The sequence below is a fragment of the Megalopta genalis genome, chromosome 4 (genome assembly GCF_051020955.1).
Source record: "Megalopta genalis isolate 19385.01 chromosome 4, iyMegGena1_principal, whole genome shotgun sequence".
Lineage (NCBI taxonomy): Eukaryota > Metazoa > Arthropoda > Insecta > Hymenoptera > Halictidae > Megalopta > Megalopta genalis.
In genome coordinates this window covers 3,659,435-3,679,804 of record NC_135016.1, presented here as the reverse complement: position 1 = coordinate 3,679,804, position 20,370 = coordinate 3,659,435, and the positions used below count along the sequence as shown (strand labels likewise).

Here is a 20,370-nt window from a genome sequence, read left to right as displayed (position 1 = left end):
TACAGAAAATTTTACCGGTGGTTGCAAAAGTTAGTACGTAAACCGTGAGGTACCTGAGTTAGAAGAGGGTGGTCGGTAGAGGCGATGAATGAAGAATTCCGTATCATCCGAGATTGCGGTTGTGACGCTTAATGTACACAATTTACACATGCGCGAGTAGCCCTGACACACATGATCACCAGTCACACGGAAAAAACCATTCTCACGTCGAAAAAGCGTACTAAAATGGTAACTCAAAAATAAAGAAAGAAACAGAGCGAGAAAGACAGAGAGAAAGAGAGTGAGTGAGAGTGAGAGACAGAGACAGAGAGACAGAGATAGACAGACCAAAAATAATAAAAAGAAGAACAGGCGAAACAGAAACGGCGAGCGCCCGTTTTCCGTCGGCGTCCAAAACTAAAAAACGCAAAAGCATCATATCACCTTCCCTTCGGGAACGCTGTCGTCGATCGGCAGTCTCTATTCGCTACGCTACAGCCTGTTGCTCAAACAGCGAAACCAAAACCGAAAACGGTACACGACACAAACTGAGAACTCGTCGGACAAACGCTTCGTTCTTTTTCTTTTCACCGAGCCGACACCGCCGGGAAAAAAGCATCGTAGAATAAAAGAGAAAAAAAAAAGGAAGAAAGGTGTTTTCCGCCGGCGCGCGGAAAACCGAAACGGAGAGAAAACCGGCGAACGGCAAAATGAGCGCTTTAGCGGAGGAAACCAGCGCGGCGGAAACAGCGGCGTCGAATAAGGATTGTCGGCCGTCGAAAAACAAGATGCAACGAAACGTTTGTTCACGCAAACACTTTCCACATTCTCCCAAGACACTGCAAACGCCACTACGTAAGCACCATACAATTAGAAGCACAGTGTTTTCAGTGGTAGGATAGTCTTACGGGTTCATTTCTTATATTATTATTATTATTATTATCATTATCATTATCATTAACATTTCGAGATATTCATTCTCGGATTCTTTTCTGTATTTTTTTTTGTTCTTATGCTGTTTTCATTTTCATTGGGGACGAGTATAAAATGACAGATTAGGAAACCTTTGATTATCCATGCGAGCAACCACTAAACACATCAGAGATCCTGCAGCTCGGACCAATCGTCCTGTGGCTGGGTTCCTGCAGGATCGGTCGGGATTTTAAGCTCTCTCGGGTGTGCTAGAGCCTCGGGCTACGGTTCTAGTGACGTTTACGGGGATGTACTATGGGGGGCTGTTTTGGACGTCACGAGCAGAGGTGCGCAAGATTTCACCGACCCCGGATTGTTTCTAACGAGCCCCGTATAATTGCCACGTCCGAATTTACTTCCACGGTTTTACTTTTCCACGGTTTACTTTCCATGTTTATTTCCACGTTCACTTCCCCTCGACTGCTCCACCGTAACGTTTCCTCTCGCGCGTGACCGAATGAAACCGATCAACACTCGCACGGCCGTTGGCGGAGAACTTACTTGAATGTGGTGGGTCTTTTCAGACCCACAGATCTCTCTCATAGTTTCCACGCTCGGCTTCTCGGGCGAGTATCTTCTCTTTAGACTCTGACGTCCATTTGCAAAGCAGAAAACACAGCGGATTTTCGATCCTCTTAGCTTCTCAGCGATTCGTTACTTCGGATCTCAAGGTTCGCACGAATTTTTCGGTGGACTCGCAACGTTTCCTTGGGCCTAAAAAGACCCGTGCAGGCCGAGCGAGAGTCGAGGCATCCAGCCGCGGAGGTTATCACCGAGTCTGCGCACCCCTGGCGACGGATGAGGAGGATCGGATGGTTCTACTTTAGTCCGGTTCTGAAGGTGACGGGTTCTAAAAGGCGTTCGAGGCAGGCATGATGCGGAATTCGTTTCCTGGGGATTGGATTAAACTGCGTAGAGCCGCTCCCTGCTGCCTTGGTGGTCATGTTTACCCCGCGTTGATGTCTCTGTCGCGGATGGCGGGTAGCAAGTAGAATCGGCGGTTCCGAGTCAGACAACGGCGGAGATCACGCGAAACGCGGTGATCGGTGCTCGAGAAAGAGACCGATCGATTCTCAATGAACGATTTCGCGAAGACAGAGAAAAAGAGAGAGATAAAGAGAGAGCGAGAGAGAGAGAGAAAGAGAGCGTGTTCGATCAAGGCTCTTCGTCTTTCTTCCGAGAAGACAGAGAAATAGAGGACGGAAACGGCAAAAAGAACGGGAGAGAGAAAGACTCGATCGCATTGAACGACAAAGGCAGCAGGCACGAGAGGGCGTTTAGTGGTTCGTATATTCTTTCTTTTTTAAAAAAAAAAACAAAGTCTTTTCTTTTTTTCTTTCGTTCCCGACAACGACCAAGCGAAAACCGTCCCGGTCGCCGCGTTCGAAACGATAATCCGCGGTTAGGTCAGAACGTCGCGCCAGCCAGCCAGCAGAATTCTAAAAAGTGGTAGTGCTTACTGTGCGGAGAGGTGGGGTGGAGTGGGTGATGGGGTTGGGTCATATTTCCTGGGGCGGCCGCGGGACAGATGCCGCCGCTTTACGAACTCGACGTCGTCCACCATCCAGAATGACCCGAAGTCGTCCTCATAGCGCACAAAACACTTGTGCAATGATAGATTGGTGCGGATCGCGTTCTGTATACACAGACAAGACCACCAAGAAATAGAGAAAAAGAGAGTAAAAAAGATAAAAGGTTGTTTTGTTTTTTTTTCTGCTTTTCGTTGTAGATCGTCGTCGCTACACCGGTGTTACGGTGTTTTGTCGTTCGTTTCTCGCTATTCGTGAACCTCGGCTTTCGCTTAGATTTTTTTTATCCCCCGCTTGCGTATCGTCGGCGAGCTCTCTCGCTGCCCGTCCGCGGGCGCGTGCCCGAGCTCTCTCTTCTCTCGTGATACGAGAGAGAGCCCCGATTCGCCGGATACGTCTCTCTGTGTCTCTCATGCAAAACCGTAGGAGCGGGTCGTTCGTCCGCCCGGCCGAAAATCGGCGCGATCGCCGATACCGCGCGGGACATGCTTACATTCCCCTTCCCCCACAGGTATCGAGACCTCCTATTCTCGGCTAGGAGTCTCGATCAGTCCGTCTAGAATTCGACGTCGAGCGACGACGAGCCCTCGTCGATGTCGAATCCCGGCGTTCCCAGAGTATCGTAACAAAGAACAGCGCAGGACTCGCATGAAGTAGGGGCGGATAAATAGAGAGACAGCGAGACAGATAAATATATATATATGTATGTATGTATAATAGAGACAGACAGATAGATAGATAGATAGATAGAGAGAGAGAGAGAGAGAAGAGAGTGAGAGATATATATAGAGAGAGACGAAAAATAATCCAAAGACGAAACGTAAATGAGAGAACTAGAAATATGAAAGTACGGTAAAAGTAAAAACGTAGGCGGCTGCTTCCTTTTGTTCACTACCTGACCGAAGTGCATGATCCGCGGTTTCTCGCCTCTGCACTGGCGTGTCCCGCATCCGGCTTCCGGGCAAATTCGAGACTAGTCTCGGGCCAGAGACATTCCCGTAGCCCTGCCCGAGAATTCTCGATCGGTTAGTCGCTGCAAAGCCCACATGCTTGTTAAAAAGCAAACACACACCACGCGACTTTTAACTACGGTCTCGTTTTCCCTTCCACACGAGCAGAACCGGGCTCCCATCTCGCAATCATTCCAGCCTCCTCCTCCTCCTTCATATCCTCCTCCTCCTCCTCCTCCTCCTCCTTCATATCCTCCTTCTCCAACTTTTCTTCTCCTCGCCCCGTGAACATCATGATCATCGACACACACACGCGCAACAGCCACGCAACCACAGACACGGCTACCATCGCACACGAGAGGCTAGGGGGCCAGTTGAGGTGTTCACACGCACAAAAAGGGGGCGGGGGGGGGCGGGGGCCAGATAGATAATATTGTGAAGCGGGGGGAGGGGCCCTCCCGAGCACAATTTTTCCCCGATGAATCATGCCGCGCCGGTGTCGAGCAGGGATTAGATAAAGTCACAATAAAAACGGATAACAGCAGATAAAGCTACAAGCTCGAATTAAATAGGCAAACACTGTTGGCTATCTAATATAAAAGAATACAAAGTTTCCGGCTGCGAGCTGACCCGAATGCCCGATATGTATATGTTTGCTCCGGGGGAGCCGTACACGACGCGGGCAGCTTCGATTAAACGAACACAGGCTGTGCCCGATATCTGGTTACCAAAGCTTTTTGCTTGGAACAGCTGATTTCGAAATCCAATGTTTGGCCTGCGAACTATTTCAATACAAATGTACAAAGATTGCCACGTGTTTGGCTTGGAATTTCATTTGAAACTTTCGACGTTTGTACGGCGAACTGTGTTTTCCCGTGTCCGATGAAACGGATAAAGAATGTTTACTCTACGATAACAGAGCGCGGCGCGGCTCTTTAATGCAAAATCAAAAGTTTCTGGCGTCGATTGCGGAAACGTTCGAGCCAACAATGATAGTTCTTTCATCGATCGCTTTGTCAAGTTATTGAAATTAGAATACGTAGCACCGTCGTCGTTCTCGGTTTCACTCGAATCATTTCGCTACTTTCTATTTCGCCTATCCGTGTCTGCCATAATCGCATACAATCCGCTGGCGGCTAAAATACTGCAAAATATTGTGTTTCGCTCGCAGGATTCGTTCGGTAAGATTGTTTCATGCAAGCTTCGATTTCAATATGGTCAGGCAAACGTCCGCTGTCAAATAAAAGATTGCAAAAGCTTTCTGCTCGGGATTCCGTCGGCGACGACCGCCGGTCGCCGGGGACCGACGACTTCAACGAATTGTAACTCGGGGGGCGGGGGGTGTGTTAGCGAGTTCACAGAGACAAAAGAGAGGCAAGCTTTCGACGAGCACAGGTTACCGATGCGAGCGAGGTGTGAGGAAAAGAAACGGCGTGCACGCGCGCACACGCGCCGTGATCTACTCGCAGAAACAGGTACTAGAGAGAAAGAGAGAGAGAGCGAGAGAGAAAGAGAGAGAGAGAAAGGCATACAGGTATATTACACAGGTGGAAAACGAGAAATCAAGATTAAATAGGCGGGGCTCTAATCGAGGTACGCGTAATCCATGGAGAAAAAAGAATGCAGAAAGCGTGCGTGTATGTGCGTATACATACAATAGGAGGCTTGCACACGCGCGCGCGATTGCGCCGCACACACGCTTAAACCTTATTGAATAGAGAGAAAGAGAGATAGATAGATAGATAGACAGATATAGACAGAGAGACAATGTACAATAAGACAAAGTAGCTATGAATAGTAAATACTTGAATATAGAAAAAAGCTAGATAAATATATATATATATGTAAAAGTATGTAAAAAGAGAGATATTAAAACACTATAAAATGTATATATACATATAGAAACACAAATATATACACGTATATATAATATATATACATATATAAAAATTGTGGTAAACATATGTAAAGGACTAGTATACGTCGTACACGTACATGTACACATACGGGGAACTGGTACGAAAAAAACGACCTGCAGAAATCCGGCGATAAATGTGTACGTGTACGTGGACGAGTGGATTAGGGGTAGTTAGCGTAAATGTAACAAGAGAGTAAAAGCGAATAGAGGTGAAGTATGTATAAATACACATATAAATATCTATAAATATATAAAAAGACATAGATAGAAAGAGAAGAAATATATAGAGATATTAAAAAACGGGGATCTCGTTGGCGGTGGATCGTTTTGGGCCGGGAAAACAGTGGGGGTGGAACGGTGGGATGCGACCGAAAATTTCGTGAGGGTGTATATATATATATAAATATATGTATATACATATAAGTAGTATATATATATCCGGTGGTTTCATGGGGTGTCAGGGGGGGCAGGAGAATATACATATTACGTGATATCGAAAAGAGATAAAGAATAGAGATAGAGAATAGATATATAATATCATATAAATATCTATAATATATAATAATAATATATATATGTAGAGAGAGAGAGAAAAGATGGAGTGATAAAATAGAGTGAAAAAAATCGCGGCTGTAAATCTGTTTCTATTTTCGTTCATATTTTCTTTCTTTTTTTTTGTTGTCGGTGGGACGGGGGCGGGGGGCAACGTACCCGGTCGTGCTGCAAGCGCGTTGAGGACGTCTCTTGTAAAACTCCACTTCGTCCACCGTCCATACGGCGCCTTTCACGTTTTCGACTCGCATGAAACATTTGTGGAGAGACAGGTTGTGTCGCACTGCGTTCTATACAAAATAATACACAGACTAAATAAGCAACGCAAAAAACGAACGGAAGCGAACTCAATCGCGAGGCCGGCTGTCGATCGGGGCCGATCGGTTCGACGGCGTGTATTATTCAGGCGGCTGATCATCCTCGAGCATCGGACACACGACGAGATCGTGGTGATGATGATGATGACGATGATGATGCGACCGACACGCAGCGAACTGACGGGAGCAGGGCGAAGAAGGAGGAGGAGGAGGAGGAGGTGGAGGAATAGGGGGATTAGGCTGGACGAGATCCGTTCTCCTCTCGAGGTGATGGACGGAGCGCAGGGTGGCGGGGGACGTGTGACTTTGAATTTGCGGGGCTGTGAAACGGTCCACCTGGGGACCGGATGCGAATCGACCGATTTTCTTTTCTTTCCCTTCTCTTTGCTGACAAGCTGTTTCGTGTGTTTTGGGGGAGGGATGCGTCCACGGACTGTCACCGTCGCGAATCTTCCCCGTTTCTCAGACTCGAATCGTCGCTCGGAAGCGAACATACTACTTCGCTCGACCACTAAATCTCAATTTTCGCAGTTACTGCGAGAAAAGAACACCGAGGAGAGAATGTCGTAGCACGGAGTCGATTGAAAATGTAAAATGGCTCGATCACCGAGCGGATATATATTTTAATTATCGTCATTACATCGGCGATGGCGGAAGAGTCCCGGAGGCGGCAGTCCGCGCGCGGGCAGTCTCGAAAGAGCAACTGAACGAGTCGGTCGAAAGGAGCAAGAAAGCTGAAAGAATCGATCAACTGATGGAGAATAAGAATTAGTATACGTCGTGTGAGAGCAGCAAAGGATTACCCGGCGATGGTCGCGCAATGACAAGGCCGTAAGAGGACATAACGAACCAAAACGATTAATCGAAAGATACACGGTATGTGGCATTCCTTAATCGTTAATGCACAGCTAGTCATCTAAGTCTAGGGGCAACGACAACAATCATACATGCCGCAGGGCCGTACAAAATTCCAAAAGAAGAAGAAGAAGTAACGAAAGAAAAATAAAATAAAATAAATAAAGTAAATAAAGAAAAATAAACAGTAGAAACAAAGAAATCAGGATGAAATTGTCCGGGACGTCGTCGGCGCCGGCGTCTCCCGCCGCCGTGGACCGGAAGTGCGACGACGCCCAGCTGACGTATCCAGCGGCTTCTCCTTCCGCTCGATGGCTCGATCCGCTTGCGAATACCTGTGCTTTGCTTTCGAAAATTTTCAGATACACATAACCATGCGAGGCGAAGCGTCATGGCAAACGTCGATTACTTCCACGCACACTCGCACACACGCAGAACACACGCGCGCGCGCACCCATTCTTGCCAACGAACGGTCCCCGTGGGATCGCAATACGACTCGATCGTGGCTCTCGATCGTTGCGGATCTCGATCGCGGAGAGACTCGATTGCTCTCGATGCGAGAGTTCGAGCAAACTCGGGGACTCTAGGCGGTCAGTCGGTTCAAGGATGACTCGGAAAACGGAACAAGATACTAAAATCAACGTTTCCTAGGAAACTGACCGGGGGGCCATCCTGTGAGTCGATCAGGTCGCTCAAGGTTAGTACAGTAATGTCTCCCTTACTGACGCCCAGTTGTCCGCGAAAATGGACAATTTGAGAAGAGGAGATACGATTATTCGAGCCTTGCGGTTTATTTTTACAGTTATAAATTGTCCACAATCGATCTACACTGGCACCCCAATCTATCAGGAAATCCATCCTACTAGTCTCAGTAACTGGTCCAAAATTTTGCTATCGACCTAGGTGGACCAGTTACTGAGACTAGTGGAATTCATTTTCCGGATTTTTGGGATATGTCCGGAAATCCATCCCACTAGTCTCAGTAACTGGTCCACCTAGGTAGATAGCAAAATTTTGGACCAGTTACTGAGACTAGTAGAATTCATTTTCCGAATTTTTGGGAGTCCGAGGGCATGTGATCACTTCATCTCTACAGAACACTAAAATGAATTTTTTTCACTCAGTAGCTGGTTCCCCTAGGTTGATAATGAAATTTTAAAATTTTTTTAAAACCGCAAGGCTCGAATAATCGTATCTCCTCTTCCCAAACGGTCCATTTTTGTGCACAATAATCTTAGCGTCACACAGTTAGGGAGATATTACTGTATTACTTTTTGCTGCGAATCGCTGGATCGTTGCGAGACGTCGCAGTTCGGTCGTCCTTGAGCGACCAGCGAATCCACTCGGATGCGACTTGTACTTGGCCTCTGTGAGAGAACAGAAGCGAACCGAATCCGCGATGCAGATCCTTGAAACCCGATAGGGCGAGGCTGGTCGCGCGCGTTTCGGGCTCGGTGTGTTTCGTTGGAGAACGAAATGAGAAACACGGCGACCTTCCTCGTCTAGGAAACAAGGTATGCGTATCGCGCGGCGCGTCACGTTCGCTGTCGAACACGTGAGCAGAGATACGACACGATATACGCGCGGACAGTCCACGAACGAATCGTAATGCGGCGTAATAGTAATAATCCACACGGTCGCCGAGTCTCCCCCGTTTAACCGGGAAAGCAACACAATGATCGTTACCAGCTCGTCTGCTCGGCGCGTCACTTAGCCTGTTAATTCAAATTAATACGTAAGATTATCTGAGATTCTTGAAAGCTCATCCTTTCTAGTTAAACGCATTCAGCTTAATCTGCTCGTAAATGCAAATTGCCACGGCCAGTCGTTTCGTCTTTGTGGCTCGCAATCAAAAACGTTGCATAACTCCCGGAGCCACGCTGAGTTCATCCATTCAGCGGATGAATTTATATCCGTGTCCAGGCTCGCGCGTAGACACGCGCGCTCTGCCGACCGGGGGTTTTTCGGTTTGCCCGGCGCGCTGCGTTTCCGGGCCGCCCGAGAGATCAATGATCTATATATTCTCCCTTGAAAGTTCACGAATCTAATATCGTCGCGCGCGCGCCTCCCGTAAATTATTCCTGGAACACGGCTCCGTCGCCGAACACGCGCGCGAATTTTCGAAAGAATCCGGTCGCCGAAAATTCTATCGATTCCGGCCGTCGCGGATGCGCTCGAAAGGAGGAACACGCCGACCCCTGTTGTCCGTCTATATGCATAGAACAACGTCTATAATCCGTCCGCGGATTCCCTGTTCCTTTTCTCACGGGGACTCACTCCTGCGAGCCTGTAACGCTTAACTGTTTAATTGTAGTGCAAACGATATACCTTCCACGTGGCCGCGTTGCGCCGGAAGTAGCAGAACGTGTTCTGGAACCAATTGTAGATCTCGTTCAGCGTCAGCTGCTTCTCCGGCGACTCGATGATCGACTGCGAAAACAGAAATCGTAGCTGAGAACCGCGTCTTTCCGCGCTTTTGATTAAACCGTTCCGGGCCGATATATCGCGGCTCAATTATTCAATCGACGCGAGAAACGGAGAGCCTCCTCCTCACTCTCGTGCAAGAGGTTCACTCACCTGCCGGATCAATGATGCATACGTGAACGGCGGTCTGACGTCTGCGTTCTTGTAAAATTCCCTATTTCGTTGAATCTCTGAAACGTCAACGATCATCAGGTTTATTCCTTTACGCGGGTCGCGAGAGGCTGCGGGGAGGACTGCGCGCGGTGCCTCGCCGCGGCTGGCTTTTATCGGTGCACCATCTCTTTCGCGCGGGGGCCTCCGATTGGCCGGATTCACGACAAACAAGCACACAACCTCGGGGACCAGCTAGACGGGGGGAATTTCGTTCGAAGAGATGGACAAAACGGGGCCAAAAGTGTCCCGAACGGCGTGCCGGGTTTCACGCGTTCTCGTCGGACGAGGGCAGAAGATTCGGCGGACCGTTCGCGACTCGAGATGTTCGGTGTCTCTTTTTCATTCAGGCATTTATTCTGCAGACTATTTTAATTATTCCATCAGAAATTATTATTATTATTATTACTAACGAAAGTACGAAGTACGGTTCATTTCAATCGAGAACTGAAAAATCAGTGTAGGTCCACTTTTCTCTGGAAATGAGTTCCGCAGCGTCTTTATCACAGAATTTTCTGGTCGATAAATCAATATAGTCAAATTCTTATCTATTCATATTGTATAATAAGGCTCTATAGCTCGTCCCTATGCTTATATTAACGACGAAATTACTGGACAGAATTGACGGTATTATTATTTCCAAAAAGACGTTCACGTTGTTGTTTCGTTTCTGTTCTGACTAAGATTATTTTCTCGTCATCTTGTAATAAAAATAACACTTTGAATTATCAGCGGCATCGTTATGTTCGTACAGCCAATTTGCAAGATCCTTATTCATCTCAATTCCAAGGTTAATGAATTCACGCCCTTGCGAACTTACACCTTACGCCGTTTTCGTGCACGGTGTGCGCCGAAATCTGCCGCAGGCGAATTCAAGGGTCAATTAAAAGAATCCACCGAATCTTTTGCAGTCGATCGAACGACGAGGTCCGGCGGAGTTTGGCATGCTCGGAAAATAAATACGGGCGTGTACTCTTAAAACTAGATCAAAGGGTAAGCGAAAAGCGATCGACGGTTTCCGGGATGGGATAGCTGCGGACAGAGTTTGTTTCCTCGTTAGAGAGATCGTAGACGAGGTGGTATCCGTCTTGGCGAGTTAGATCTACGAGTGGGAAGGGTGAAGAAGGGTTCTCGAGCATGCAAGGGTGCACCCTCCAAGAAAATCCTTAAAGCCACCAAAGGAGCGTGGAAAGAAGGTTGACAGTACCTTGTTGGACGTCAAGGCCAGCACGCTCCAGCATGTAGGGCAGCCCTACACGGTGGGGAGGGCGGGCAGCACAAGAAATAAGGAAACAACAGAAGCATCGGTAAGAAAGAGGTGAACGAGCCGACGGTCGTGTTATAGAAATCGATCGTGCGTGTTCTATTTTTTCTTTTTGCTTTTTTTCCGTTCTCCCGTCTCCGTATCGTTTCCACATTTTCTTTTCGCGCGGCAGTCGTTTTCAATCGTTTCGTTTGACTTTCGTTTCTCTTTGACTTTTTTTCTTGCGCCTTTTGCTCTCTCTACCAAAGACATCGTCGTTCCACGAGTCGCCAACAAGGTGTCGAACACAGGTAGCACACACGTGAGATCGTTATCGTGAGCAAATCTGTGCATGTGGTAGAGCTTACGATAGGAAAAGGCACGAGATCAAGAGAGAGAGAGAGAGAGAGTAAGAGAGGACCGTAAAGAGCCATTTGCTACAGGATTTTCGTTTTGTCGGGGCGCAGTTAGGCGAGAGCGAGCCGGGAAATGCTTCTCTCGACATCAATTTCCATATTCTCTTCGCGTCATAATGTCACCTTCCGAGTGAAATTATGTGTTACGTTCACGCCGAGCATTTCACAGATCGCCCATCTCCCCGACAGAATTCTTGGTTAAATCGTTACCTTCGTTAATATCTATTCCAGATCTATCGACGGCTACTCTGCGCCTTACAGTGCCCTCGTCATACAGTCCTACGGATAGTATTCAATCTCTGAATTGTCTTTCGTTTCACCTTCTCCGCGACGTCGATCCAGCCTTTCTTTTTCGTACGCGCCGAATCGTCGCGAAATCGACTTATCGAACTCTCGGATTTCAAAATTCCGTAATCCCTCTGCTAATCTAATCGTCGCCGCAATCGGACCATTATTTCTCTGGCGCTGGTAAAACGTAAGATCCTTCTCTCGCAAGATCCAAAGATCGTCTCGCCGACTGCGCTCGCGTGCGCAATGAAACGCGCGCTGCGTCCGACCCCAAAAAAAGAAACTGTCGACCTTTGAACAAGCGTAGCCTCGCGACAAAAAATCGTGCGAGCCTCTACCCTGGCTCGTTCGAAAGAGAAAACGTCCCCCTAAAACACGATCGTAAGGCGAATTCGTAGAAAAATTTTTTTCACCTCCGTGCAGTCGCTTGAATTCGTTAAATTGCGGGAGAAATGGGAGAGCTTCGAAGAAGAAGAGTTCCCCGGTTTTTCGTTCTGTTCTAGAACAAAGAACGATCTTCGACGAAGCACGGCTCGAGGATGTTAAAGTAGAAGCTTCGCGCTTCAAAATGACTCGATGTAGATCACCGTAAGATCCTTTCCACACGAAACTACAGCGGTCCAAAGATCGACCATTTTTCTGTTCCGGCGGTGCTTTTAGTTCTGCACCCGAGCGTACTTCAATGTCCCGATAATCCTGATATGCCCGGAGGATACTGACCGGAAACACGGAGAGATTCGAAGAATAGAAGCGTTAGAGTCTTACCTCCGGCCATGGAGAGCGCGGACTTGTCGCTGATTCGCCGCCTGATGGGCCCTGGAATGCTGGGCAGCGTCGGCATCGTGGGCATGCTACCAGGCATGTTCGGCAACGGTGGCATCCCGGACATGTTCGACATGTTGGGAATGGGCGGCATGGGCGCGCCGGTCGGCGGTGGCAGCTGTCCACCTGCCGGCGACCTCACCGCCGAGACCAACGCCGACATCGAGACCGGGGACACTTGGGAGACGCTGAAGTTCGGCGGCGGCTGGCTCATCAACGCCGTCGAGAGATTTAACTTTGGTATACTCGAGCCGGTCTGAAAAATCACGGTTTTACTCGGACCGCCGCGGAACACGATCACCGGCCCGCGGAACTTTATGCTAATTCCCGGCTTTTTACGGCCGATCGATAAAAACTGCAATTAGATGGAAAGTCCCGCCACGCCGCACTCCGGTCAACGGTTCCGCAGCGCGGACAGCGACGCGAATTTTCGCGGGCCTCGTTTCACGACGAAGTTCCGCACTTCCAGAACTTCGCTCGCGCGAACTCTGTTTATTAGAACGGAATTTTCGGCGATGCCCGATGCAACGAACTTCTGTTCCAACTCCTGTTACCTGGACCATTGTCGAGCGATACTCCAATTACGCGAACATTCAGGATATATTTAACGCTAAACCTAGGTGAATGTAATTAACGCGTGCAGCAAATTCTACCCAATTTTCCTTCAGCTTGCGAATGCAAATGGACAATTTGGGTAGAGGAGATACGATTATTCGAGCCTCTTGTAATTGTTGACAATCGTCTCTTCGCAAATTGTCCATTTTTGTTCGCAAGCTGAAGGAAAATTGGGGAGAACTTACTATATTTGTAACAAGGAACAAACTGTATTTATTCAGACCGTCTATGCATCGATCAAGAAATGTCTTCGATCATTTTCATTGTAATTTCAGCAACCTTAAAACCAAATACAGTAATGTCTCTCTAATTGACGCTCAGATTGTCCACAATAATGGACAATTTGGAGGAAAGGAGATACGATTATTCGCGAGCCTTGTAATTCATTTTTATACGAATTTTTTACGAATTGTCAAGAACTATAAAAACGAGCTGCGAGGCTCGAATAATCGTATCTCCTCCTCCCAAATTGTCCATTTTGGGGCACAATCTGAGCGTCAGTAAGGGAGACATTACTGTAGACGGAACGAGTCATCTTGACCGGCATAGCTTTAACATTAAATAATAATAAATGCGAGAAACGAATTAAGCGTTCGGTTGAGTCCATTTGTCCGAACTCCGGCTATTTGAACGAAAAGCTACAAGTAGCCCGGACAATCGGCGAACTCCTATTGCATGAACCTAGACGATTACGCGAACCGGTTGTCCTCCGGTCGAGTCCATACAAACGGAGTTCTTTCTATCGTATCAGGTTTTTCGTAACTAGTTCGAAACTTTGCTTCCTCGTTACTAATAATCAAGACTGCTGCACAGTGGAGACAATTGAACACGCCGGCGTATCCCAGCGTTCCGTGGATTTTTCTCAAGGAAAACCGTTCCCGGATTTTATTATAACCAGCGCGGAAGGCAGGAAGCGAGGGGTGGGTTCACCGCACGGCTGGCTCTATTGTTTCAGCGACTCGTCAATTGTCTCGCGGTTTTCACCGGGAATACCGGGCGCGCTTACAACCGGCTACAACGCGGCTACGTTTCCATTAATGAGTCTAATACGTTGCCATTTAAATATTCATACGGTCTCCATCGAATATTTCAGCGGACCGGTCTCAATATCAGAGATGATCCGACCTCCGCGGCCGGCGCTGCTCCCTTTCGCGTTAAAATAATTAAGTCGGCCAAGGGTGGAGAGAAACCGAGAAAAAGAGCGAAAGAGAGAGAGAGAGAGAGAGAGAGCAGCGACCGCGGAGGGCTAATGCGATATTGGTATTCTCCGACTGCCGGACTTGTTAGAGGTTTTAATTAAGGCGATATAAAATCAACGAGGACCCGATGAATTATTAATGCGAACTTTATGTATAAATTAGCGGAGCGACTCGGCGGCGCGTTAAAACTGAAACTGGCGTTGTTGTTAGCCGCGGGGAGACTCGTAAAATTTCCTACGGTCGCGGCCGTGGAAATCCGGCTTTACGACTCGACCGCGTTCCTCGTACCCAGAAGAGTTTACAGCGCGACAGTGATCGTTAGAATCGTTTTTCCGGGCCCTGGCAGCAGCGGCGCCCAGAGCAGCGTTACCGTTCGAGACCGCCGCGAACTATCACCGCGCGATTATTGCTCCCATATCGCGTCTGACATATTGGCTGCACCGAGTAACTTCCGGTCGGGCAACTTTTCACGACTGTATCGACGCGGGACGCGTTTTCGTCGTTACCTCCATCCTCCGCAGCCCGGGACTGCGGTTTATTAATCGTTCGACTTTGCTCGGCCACTCTCGCCGACTGCGGAGACCGTCCGTAGATCGGAGATTAGGCGAGCCGATTTTATAGCTCGGACGAGACGGCTGGTTCTGGGGGTAGAATTTAGCTCGCGGCGATGACGATTAATCGCGCGAGGATTGTCTTTTACTCCTGTTCAATTGAAACTGCAGTCGAAAGTATCAAAGTCGAGTAGCATTAAACGTTCAACGTTGCTCGGCCACTCGGATTTATTTCGCTGGTCGTAACAGAGTCGTTGATTAGGCGACTCGACCAGCAGATTCTACAGCTCGGATATTTTCGGTGGCTTCAGAATAGAAGTCGCATCGAGCAATCTGATTCGCGGCGAACGTCGCGAGGAGCTGACAAACGCGGAATTAAGTTGCGATCGCGAGAGGGATCAAGGTTGTTCCCTCGGATAATCTGGAGCGCGGATGACGAAGACGATGAAATCGGTGCGAGCAACGATTCCGTTGCACCGAATTCGGGAATGAAAAGCAGCGGACTCACCGACGACTCGGACGACTTCGGTGGTTCCGGGGAGGCCATTTGCTTCGCAACGTGCAGATGGTGCATCATGGCGGTGAGCCGGTCCCGTTCCTTCTGCAACTGGATCTCCAGCTGGGAGACAACCTGCATCTGAACCCTGGCCTGCGCCGTCGATCGGTCGTCCAGCGTGTGCTCGGTGTTCAAGTGCCTGGAAGATCGGAAGACCGTGACGCGCCGGGTTCTTTCGCGAAAAGGGGGAAGAAAATCACCGCAAATCGTTCTCCCTCCTTCCGGCGCTGATGAAATTATGCCCCAAACAATTCCCGGACGTTTATCGTGGAATCAAAGCTACACGATATTAACGTCGGCGGGTCTCGCCCCTCGCAAACCCGGGGGACGCCGCAAAAAGAGTCGAAGGGGGTGGCGGAGGCGGCAACAAGATTCGGTATTTAAGAATTTCCGTAATCCTTCTTCGTCGCCGGCGGAACGGACCCGGTGGTCCCTGTATCGCGAGGGTGGAGAAAGAGGGTGAAGAAAGCGGCGCGCCGGGGGCAGGGGGCGGGGGGTGGGTGGAGAGCGGCTGGTTAAGACCAAGAACGCGGGAACGTCTAGGGAAAGCGGGGACGGAGGCTGGCTGGGGGAACGGGGATTAGGACCGAGAGGCATAACGACGCGGTCGAATGTCGTGAATATTAATGAGACAAAGGTAATTAGCGTTCTCCTTTTTTTCCGTTCGGTCCTTTTTTAAGTAACGGCTTGTTTGAGGGAGTTCGCGGCGGCAAGCTGCGTGATTACTAGGGATTGCCGAGGGAACTGGGGCCGGGGACGTCGTCGGGAGCGGCGGAGGCGGCAAGCTGCTGGCTCGAAACTGATGGAAAAGGTGCCGGATGTCAATGAGATACGCTGACTCCGGCGATTTTTGTACGCTTCCTTCCTTCGGCGGCCGCCCCTCGCGGCCCCCGTCCGCGGCGCCTTCTAACTCATTCCGAACCGGCGGAATTGCCGACTTTATATTTTCCCGGGGTTCCGGTCTCGCCGTCGACACCGCGAAGGATCCCTCCGCCGATCTGCCACGGATTTACCTACATATTCTCGCCGCGCGGATTCTCACGGGGCCGTAGAGAAATCGGACGGGGTGCTAAGAGCGTTCGACGTAGCGCGCGCGGCTCGGGCGATGCCGTCCGCGGCTGACAAAGATTTAGTGAAAGTTAGGCGGACTCACTTAAGGAATGCTTGATAGTCGTCACAGATTACTTCACAGCCCGGCCACTTGCAGACCCCATGACCGTAGAGGGGATGGGTCTTGTCGTTCGAGGAAACGTCCAACGGTTTCTCGTCCAGCGGAGTGGTGCCGTTCATCTCCGACCGGCGACTCGACACTGTCGAATTCAGAAATCCTGCGATAGTCCGAAAACGAGCGACGTGTTCGCATAGGTAAGAAGTCAAGAACGAAGAGACAGTCGTCGCCCGGGGACAATAGGAAACGGGCGTCAACAAGCGAAACGAATAAGTTTGGCGCGGGAGCAGTTTAGAGAAGTCGCCGGATGGATTCCTTACCGTTCAGTCCGCTCCCGGGCTTCGAGACGTTGGAATTCTGGTGGGATTCCGGGACTTCCGGTGGTTCCGTCTTCCATATCGGCAGACCCTCGCCCGCTTGCAGACCTGTACGGAATTTTCAGCGGATTCAGTCGCTGTCCCCCTAAGCTATATCTATTCGGTTAAATCGAAACCGCCTGGCGAACTTTAGGACGCGTCGCTGGATACGTTCGCGTTAAAACAATCAAAGTCGCCGGAACTCTTCGACATCTATACCTATGCAACAACAAGTTGATCTCGCGATGATTTCTTATGTATATACATACACTAAAATATGACCGGTTTTAATTATTTCTAAATCGAAACAATGTTTGACTCTTCTGTTACCAAAATCTAGCAACTGAAATAAATGAATAAATAGGAGAAAAAAATAATTGTTTCGTTCTAACAGCGAAATGATCAATGGCCGGATAATAAATAAGCAATTAAAACTAACAAAATCGCACTTGTTGCGACACCGCTGGATGTTTACTGCGAAACGAACAAACAATTCCATGTATTCGCGCAAAAGCATTTCCGCGATGTGAACGATTAAAAAAGCCATGAATCTAAAAATTTGTCACGCTGTTCCGCCGTTAACAATCTACCTTTGGAACCGCGTGTATCTCGTCGGAGAGAAAATACCGGGTTGTTCCAAGGCTCTGTCTCTTGTGAACCGTTTAACAGTCGGCGGGTAATAGAGACACACTCGGGCGCGGAATTGCGCCGGGCATTCAGGACTTTGTTTCTCGGGCGAAAAAGGTAAACGAGGCAACGAGAAGAGGAATCAAGAGCGCGTTAAAGGGTGGAGGAGCAGGGAAAACGATGGGCAAGTTTGTTTCACGCGTGAGTTTTTGAATCCGAAGTGCTCGAGAGGCAGTCCCCGTCGCTTTTCCAGCCCTGCCCTATTATTCCACCGTTTCTCCTCCTCTCCTCGCTCTTCCAGCGTGCTGCTGCCGCGCCAGAAAGAAAAACATCGCCGGTACGAGGATCCGACGCAACCGAAACACTTCCACGTGGAAACTTTCGCCCAGGGTGAAGTGGAAAATGAGAAAGCGCGCGGTGGGAGGGTTGGTTGGGAAAGCGTCGAGGAAGAAAGGGAGGACTCGTGCCGCGAAAATGGGCGCGTTAGACAGTGCCTGGAATCAAGAGCTTCGCTCATTCGACGCTACAAACTACTTCAAACAGCTTCAATTTATCTCGCGGCGGTTTTTTCCACTCGTCCGGAACAATTTTCAGCGAAACCCCAGACTTCCCGCATTTGTTGTGCACAGATTTCGAATCCAATGCACCGGAACAGGTGACTGGAATAGGCTTGACACCGTGTGCCGATGTTTGTCCGCTTTGAATACGCAGAGTTTCGCATTATTCTCGGATCGATTCGAATGAATATTTATCTGAGATAATTATCGGAATGAGTTCCTTTTGGTCGAATTATTCGCTATTCGTTGTAAATGATTTTTATCTATTTACAACGAATCATTCTTTATTCGAATAATTCTTTGTTCGAATAATTCTTTGACTGAACGATTCTTTATTCGAACAATTCGAATAATTCTTTGTTCGAATAATTCTTTATTCGACAGATTTTTACGCTCGCCAGTTTCTTCGTCGTTTAACGCGGAAGCTCGTGTCCGGTCATGCTGAGAACGATGAAGAACGATGAAGTACCTGAAGAAGGATTGTGTCCTTGCAGACCAAGGCCTTGCTGTAGAAGGTACTGGCTCTGCGTGATCTGCAGTTGCTGTATCAGGCGTTGCTGTTGCAGCGCCAGTTGCTGAAGTGGTCCGGAGGCCTTCTTCTTGTCGGCGGTTTGCAACAGATGCGTCTGCTGAATGACGTTCAGCTGCAGCTGCTCGTGTAGCTGCTGTATCGCCTGTTCCAGCTTCTTCCTGCCCAGCTCCGCGAACTGATGTTGATGCTGTAACAATCGGTCGCGATAAATATCAGTCGAACATCTTCGACCATTGTCGAAGAACGAGCCCCGCTGGTTAGAAGAGAAGACGAAGGGTCGAAGTTGCATCTCGCCGTATAAATCACGGAGACAGATAATTCTTGAGGAGGGGAGACAGAGGGCAGTTGATGGGTACCCCGAAGACAAACAACGAGACACGGCCGCCTGATGGCGATGCTTAATTGCTTACTTCGTCCCGCGGTGCAACCCCACCCCGCCATGAATTCTTCCCGTCTTCTCCGAGCCTCGGGGATATTTTAAAACAAACCCCCGAGATAGAGCCGCCTCTTCTCCGCCCCTTTTATCATATTGCACTATAAACAAGAACTGTCGCGATTAATGAGCCGGAACCGCGCGACGCTAATGAGAAATTGTCGGCCGCGGCGCGACGGTGCCGTCCGTGGTTTACAGCGTTGCCGTCGAATTCGAGGAAAACAATGGCTCGGCAAATAGAAACAAAAAGAGAGAAAAAAAGGGAAAAGAAAAGAACATAGGAGAACGTTAGATTCTCGGTAATTGCGATCGTGTTTCGCGCGAGCCGGCGATAATTTCCTTCGAGTGGACTGTTTCAATTTGCAGAGCAAAGGAGACCCGGCCAGGCCACGCCGCTAAATAAATATTTGACACCTCTATCGATGCTATCGAGCCTGTGTGCGAACCGACGATACGTATTTGCGTTAAGATGTCCTTTGTGCTGTTTACGGGTTACCTATTCCTGGTAAGAATACGGTCGTGCAAAGAGCTCGGGCCAGAAAGAACGGGAAGATCCTTCTTCTCTGGCGCGCATGCTTCGCTCAATAACCTCGTTCGACGATGTATTAAAACTCTAATTGGAGAAGGTCTTAGGGTACGCTCGGTTTTAGGAACGATCTAAAGAGCTGATAGAATAATAGAAAACCGTAGCTCCTTTTTTTTAATACTTTGTCGACCGGCGGTTCTACAAATACCTCTCCTAAAATCGAAGATCGACGACTAAGAGTTCGTTGAAAAAATTGTTCAGAAACTACGATAATCTCGTCTAGGATCCATCGAATTATTTGGACAGCGACGACGCGATTCTGACCGGGAAATTTCGGTGACCGCGACGCGGTTTTAAAAATTATTCGAACAAAAGGTAGAAAAGGTAAAATCGTAGAACCGAATTCAGCAGAACTCCGTGGAACACGTTGTTCGACTAGGAAATTTGTCGACCGTTTCGGAAACTATTTGTACAGCGGATAGCATAGAAAATCGTAGGTCCTCGTTAAGTTAAACACCGAGGGAACGATAAAATATTTGAACTGCTCAACATTCCTGCCGGCGAAGCGGAAGGAGAGCATCGCTTCTAAAGTGTCCCCGGGAAAAGATGCTCCAGTGTTTGCCCACTTCCGACGAAAGATGGGAGAACAGCCGCTTTTTATAATTAAAATTATCAATGGTCAAGGGAACACGTTGATGGAACGCTGTTTACCCGGGCAAGTGTTTGGCGGGATGTTTAACTATGCAATGATGCAATGCTTGCTCGATAAAAAGG

The 20,370-nt window shown here is 48.7% G+C and overlaps 1 protein-coding gene across 17 annotated transcripts in view; it reads right to left on the bottom strand.

The window, feature by feature from the left end:
* Window positions 1–20,370, bottom strand: part of FoxP (forkhead box transcription factor P) — a 335,444-nt gene that overhangs the window by 7,997 nt on the left and 307,077 nt on the right. For 8 of the 17 annotated variants that reach the window (XM_033467566.2, XM_033467551.2, XM_033467552.2 and 5 more), the window contains 9 exons: window positions 18,575–18,824; window positions 16,886–16,990; window positions 16,551–16,725; window positions 15,350–15,536; window positions 12,420–12,732; window positions 11,577–11,645; window positions 9,651–9,727; window positions 9,402–9,503; window positions 2,412–2,587 (listed from right to left, as the gene is read on the bottom strand). In XM_033467566.2, coding sequence (XP_033323457.2) covers window positions 2,412–2,587; window positions 9,402–9,503; window positions 9,651–9,727; window positions 11,577–11,645; window positions 12,420–12,732; window positions 15,350–15,536; window positions 16,551–16,725; window positions 16,886–16,990; window positions 18,575–18,824 — 1,454 coding nt within the window. Of the gene's footprint in view, window positions 1–2,411; window positions 2,588–6,059; window positions 6,191–9,401; window positions 9,504–9,650; window positions 9,728–10,914; window positions 10,960–11,576; window positions 11,646–12,419; window positions 12,733–15,349; window positions 15,537–16,550; window positions 16,726–16,885; window positions 16,991–18,574; window positions 18,825–20,370 lie in introns of all 17 variants that reach the window. The other 9 variants (XM_033467557.2, XM_033467558.2, XM_033467563.2 and 6 more) reach the window with 7 other exon arrangements.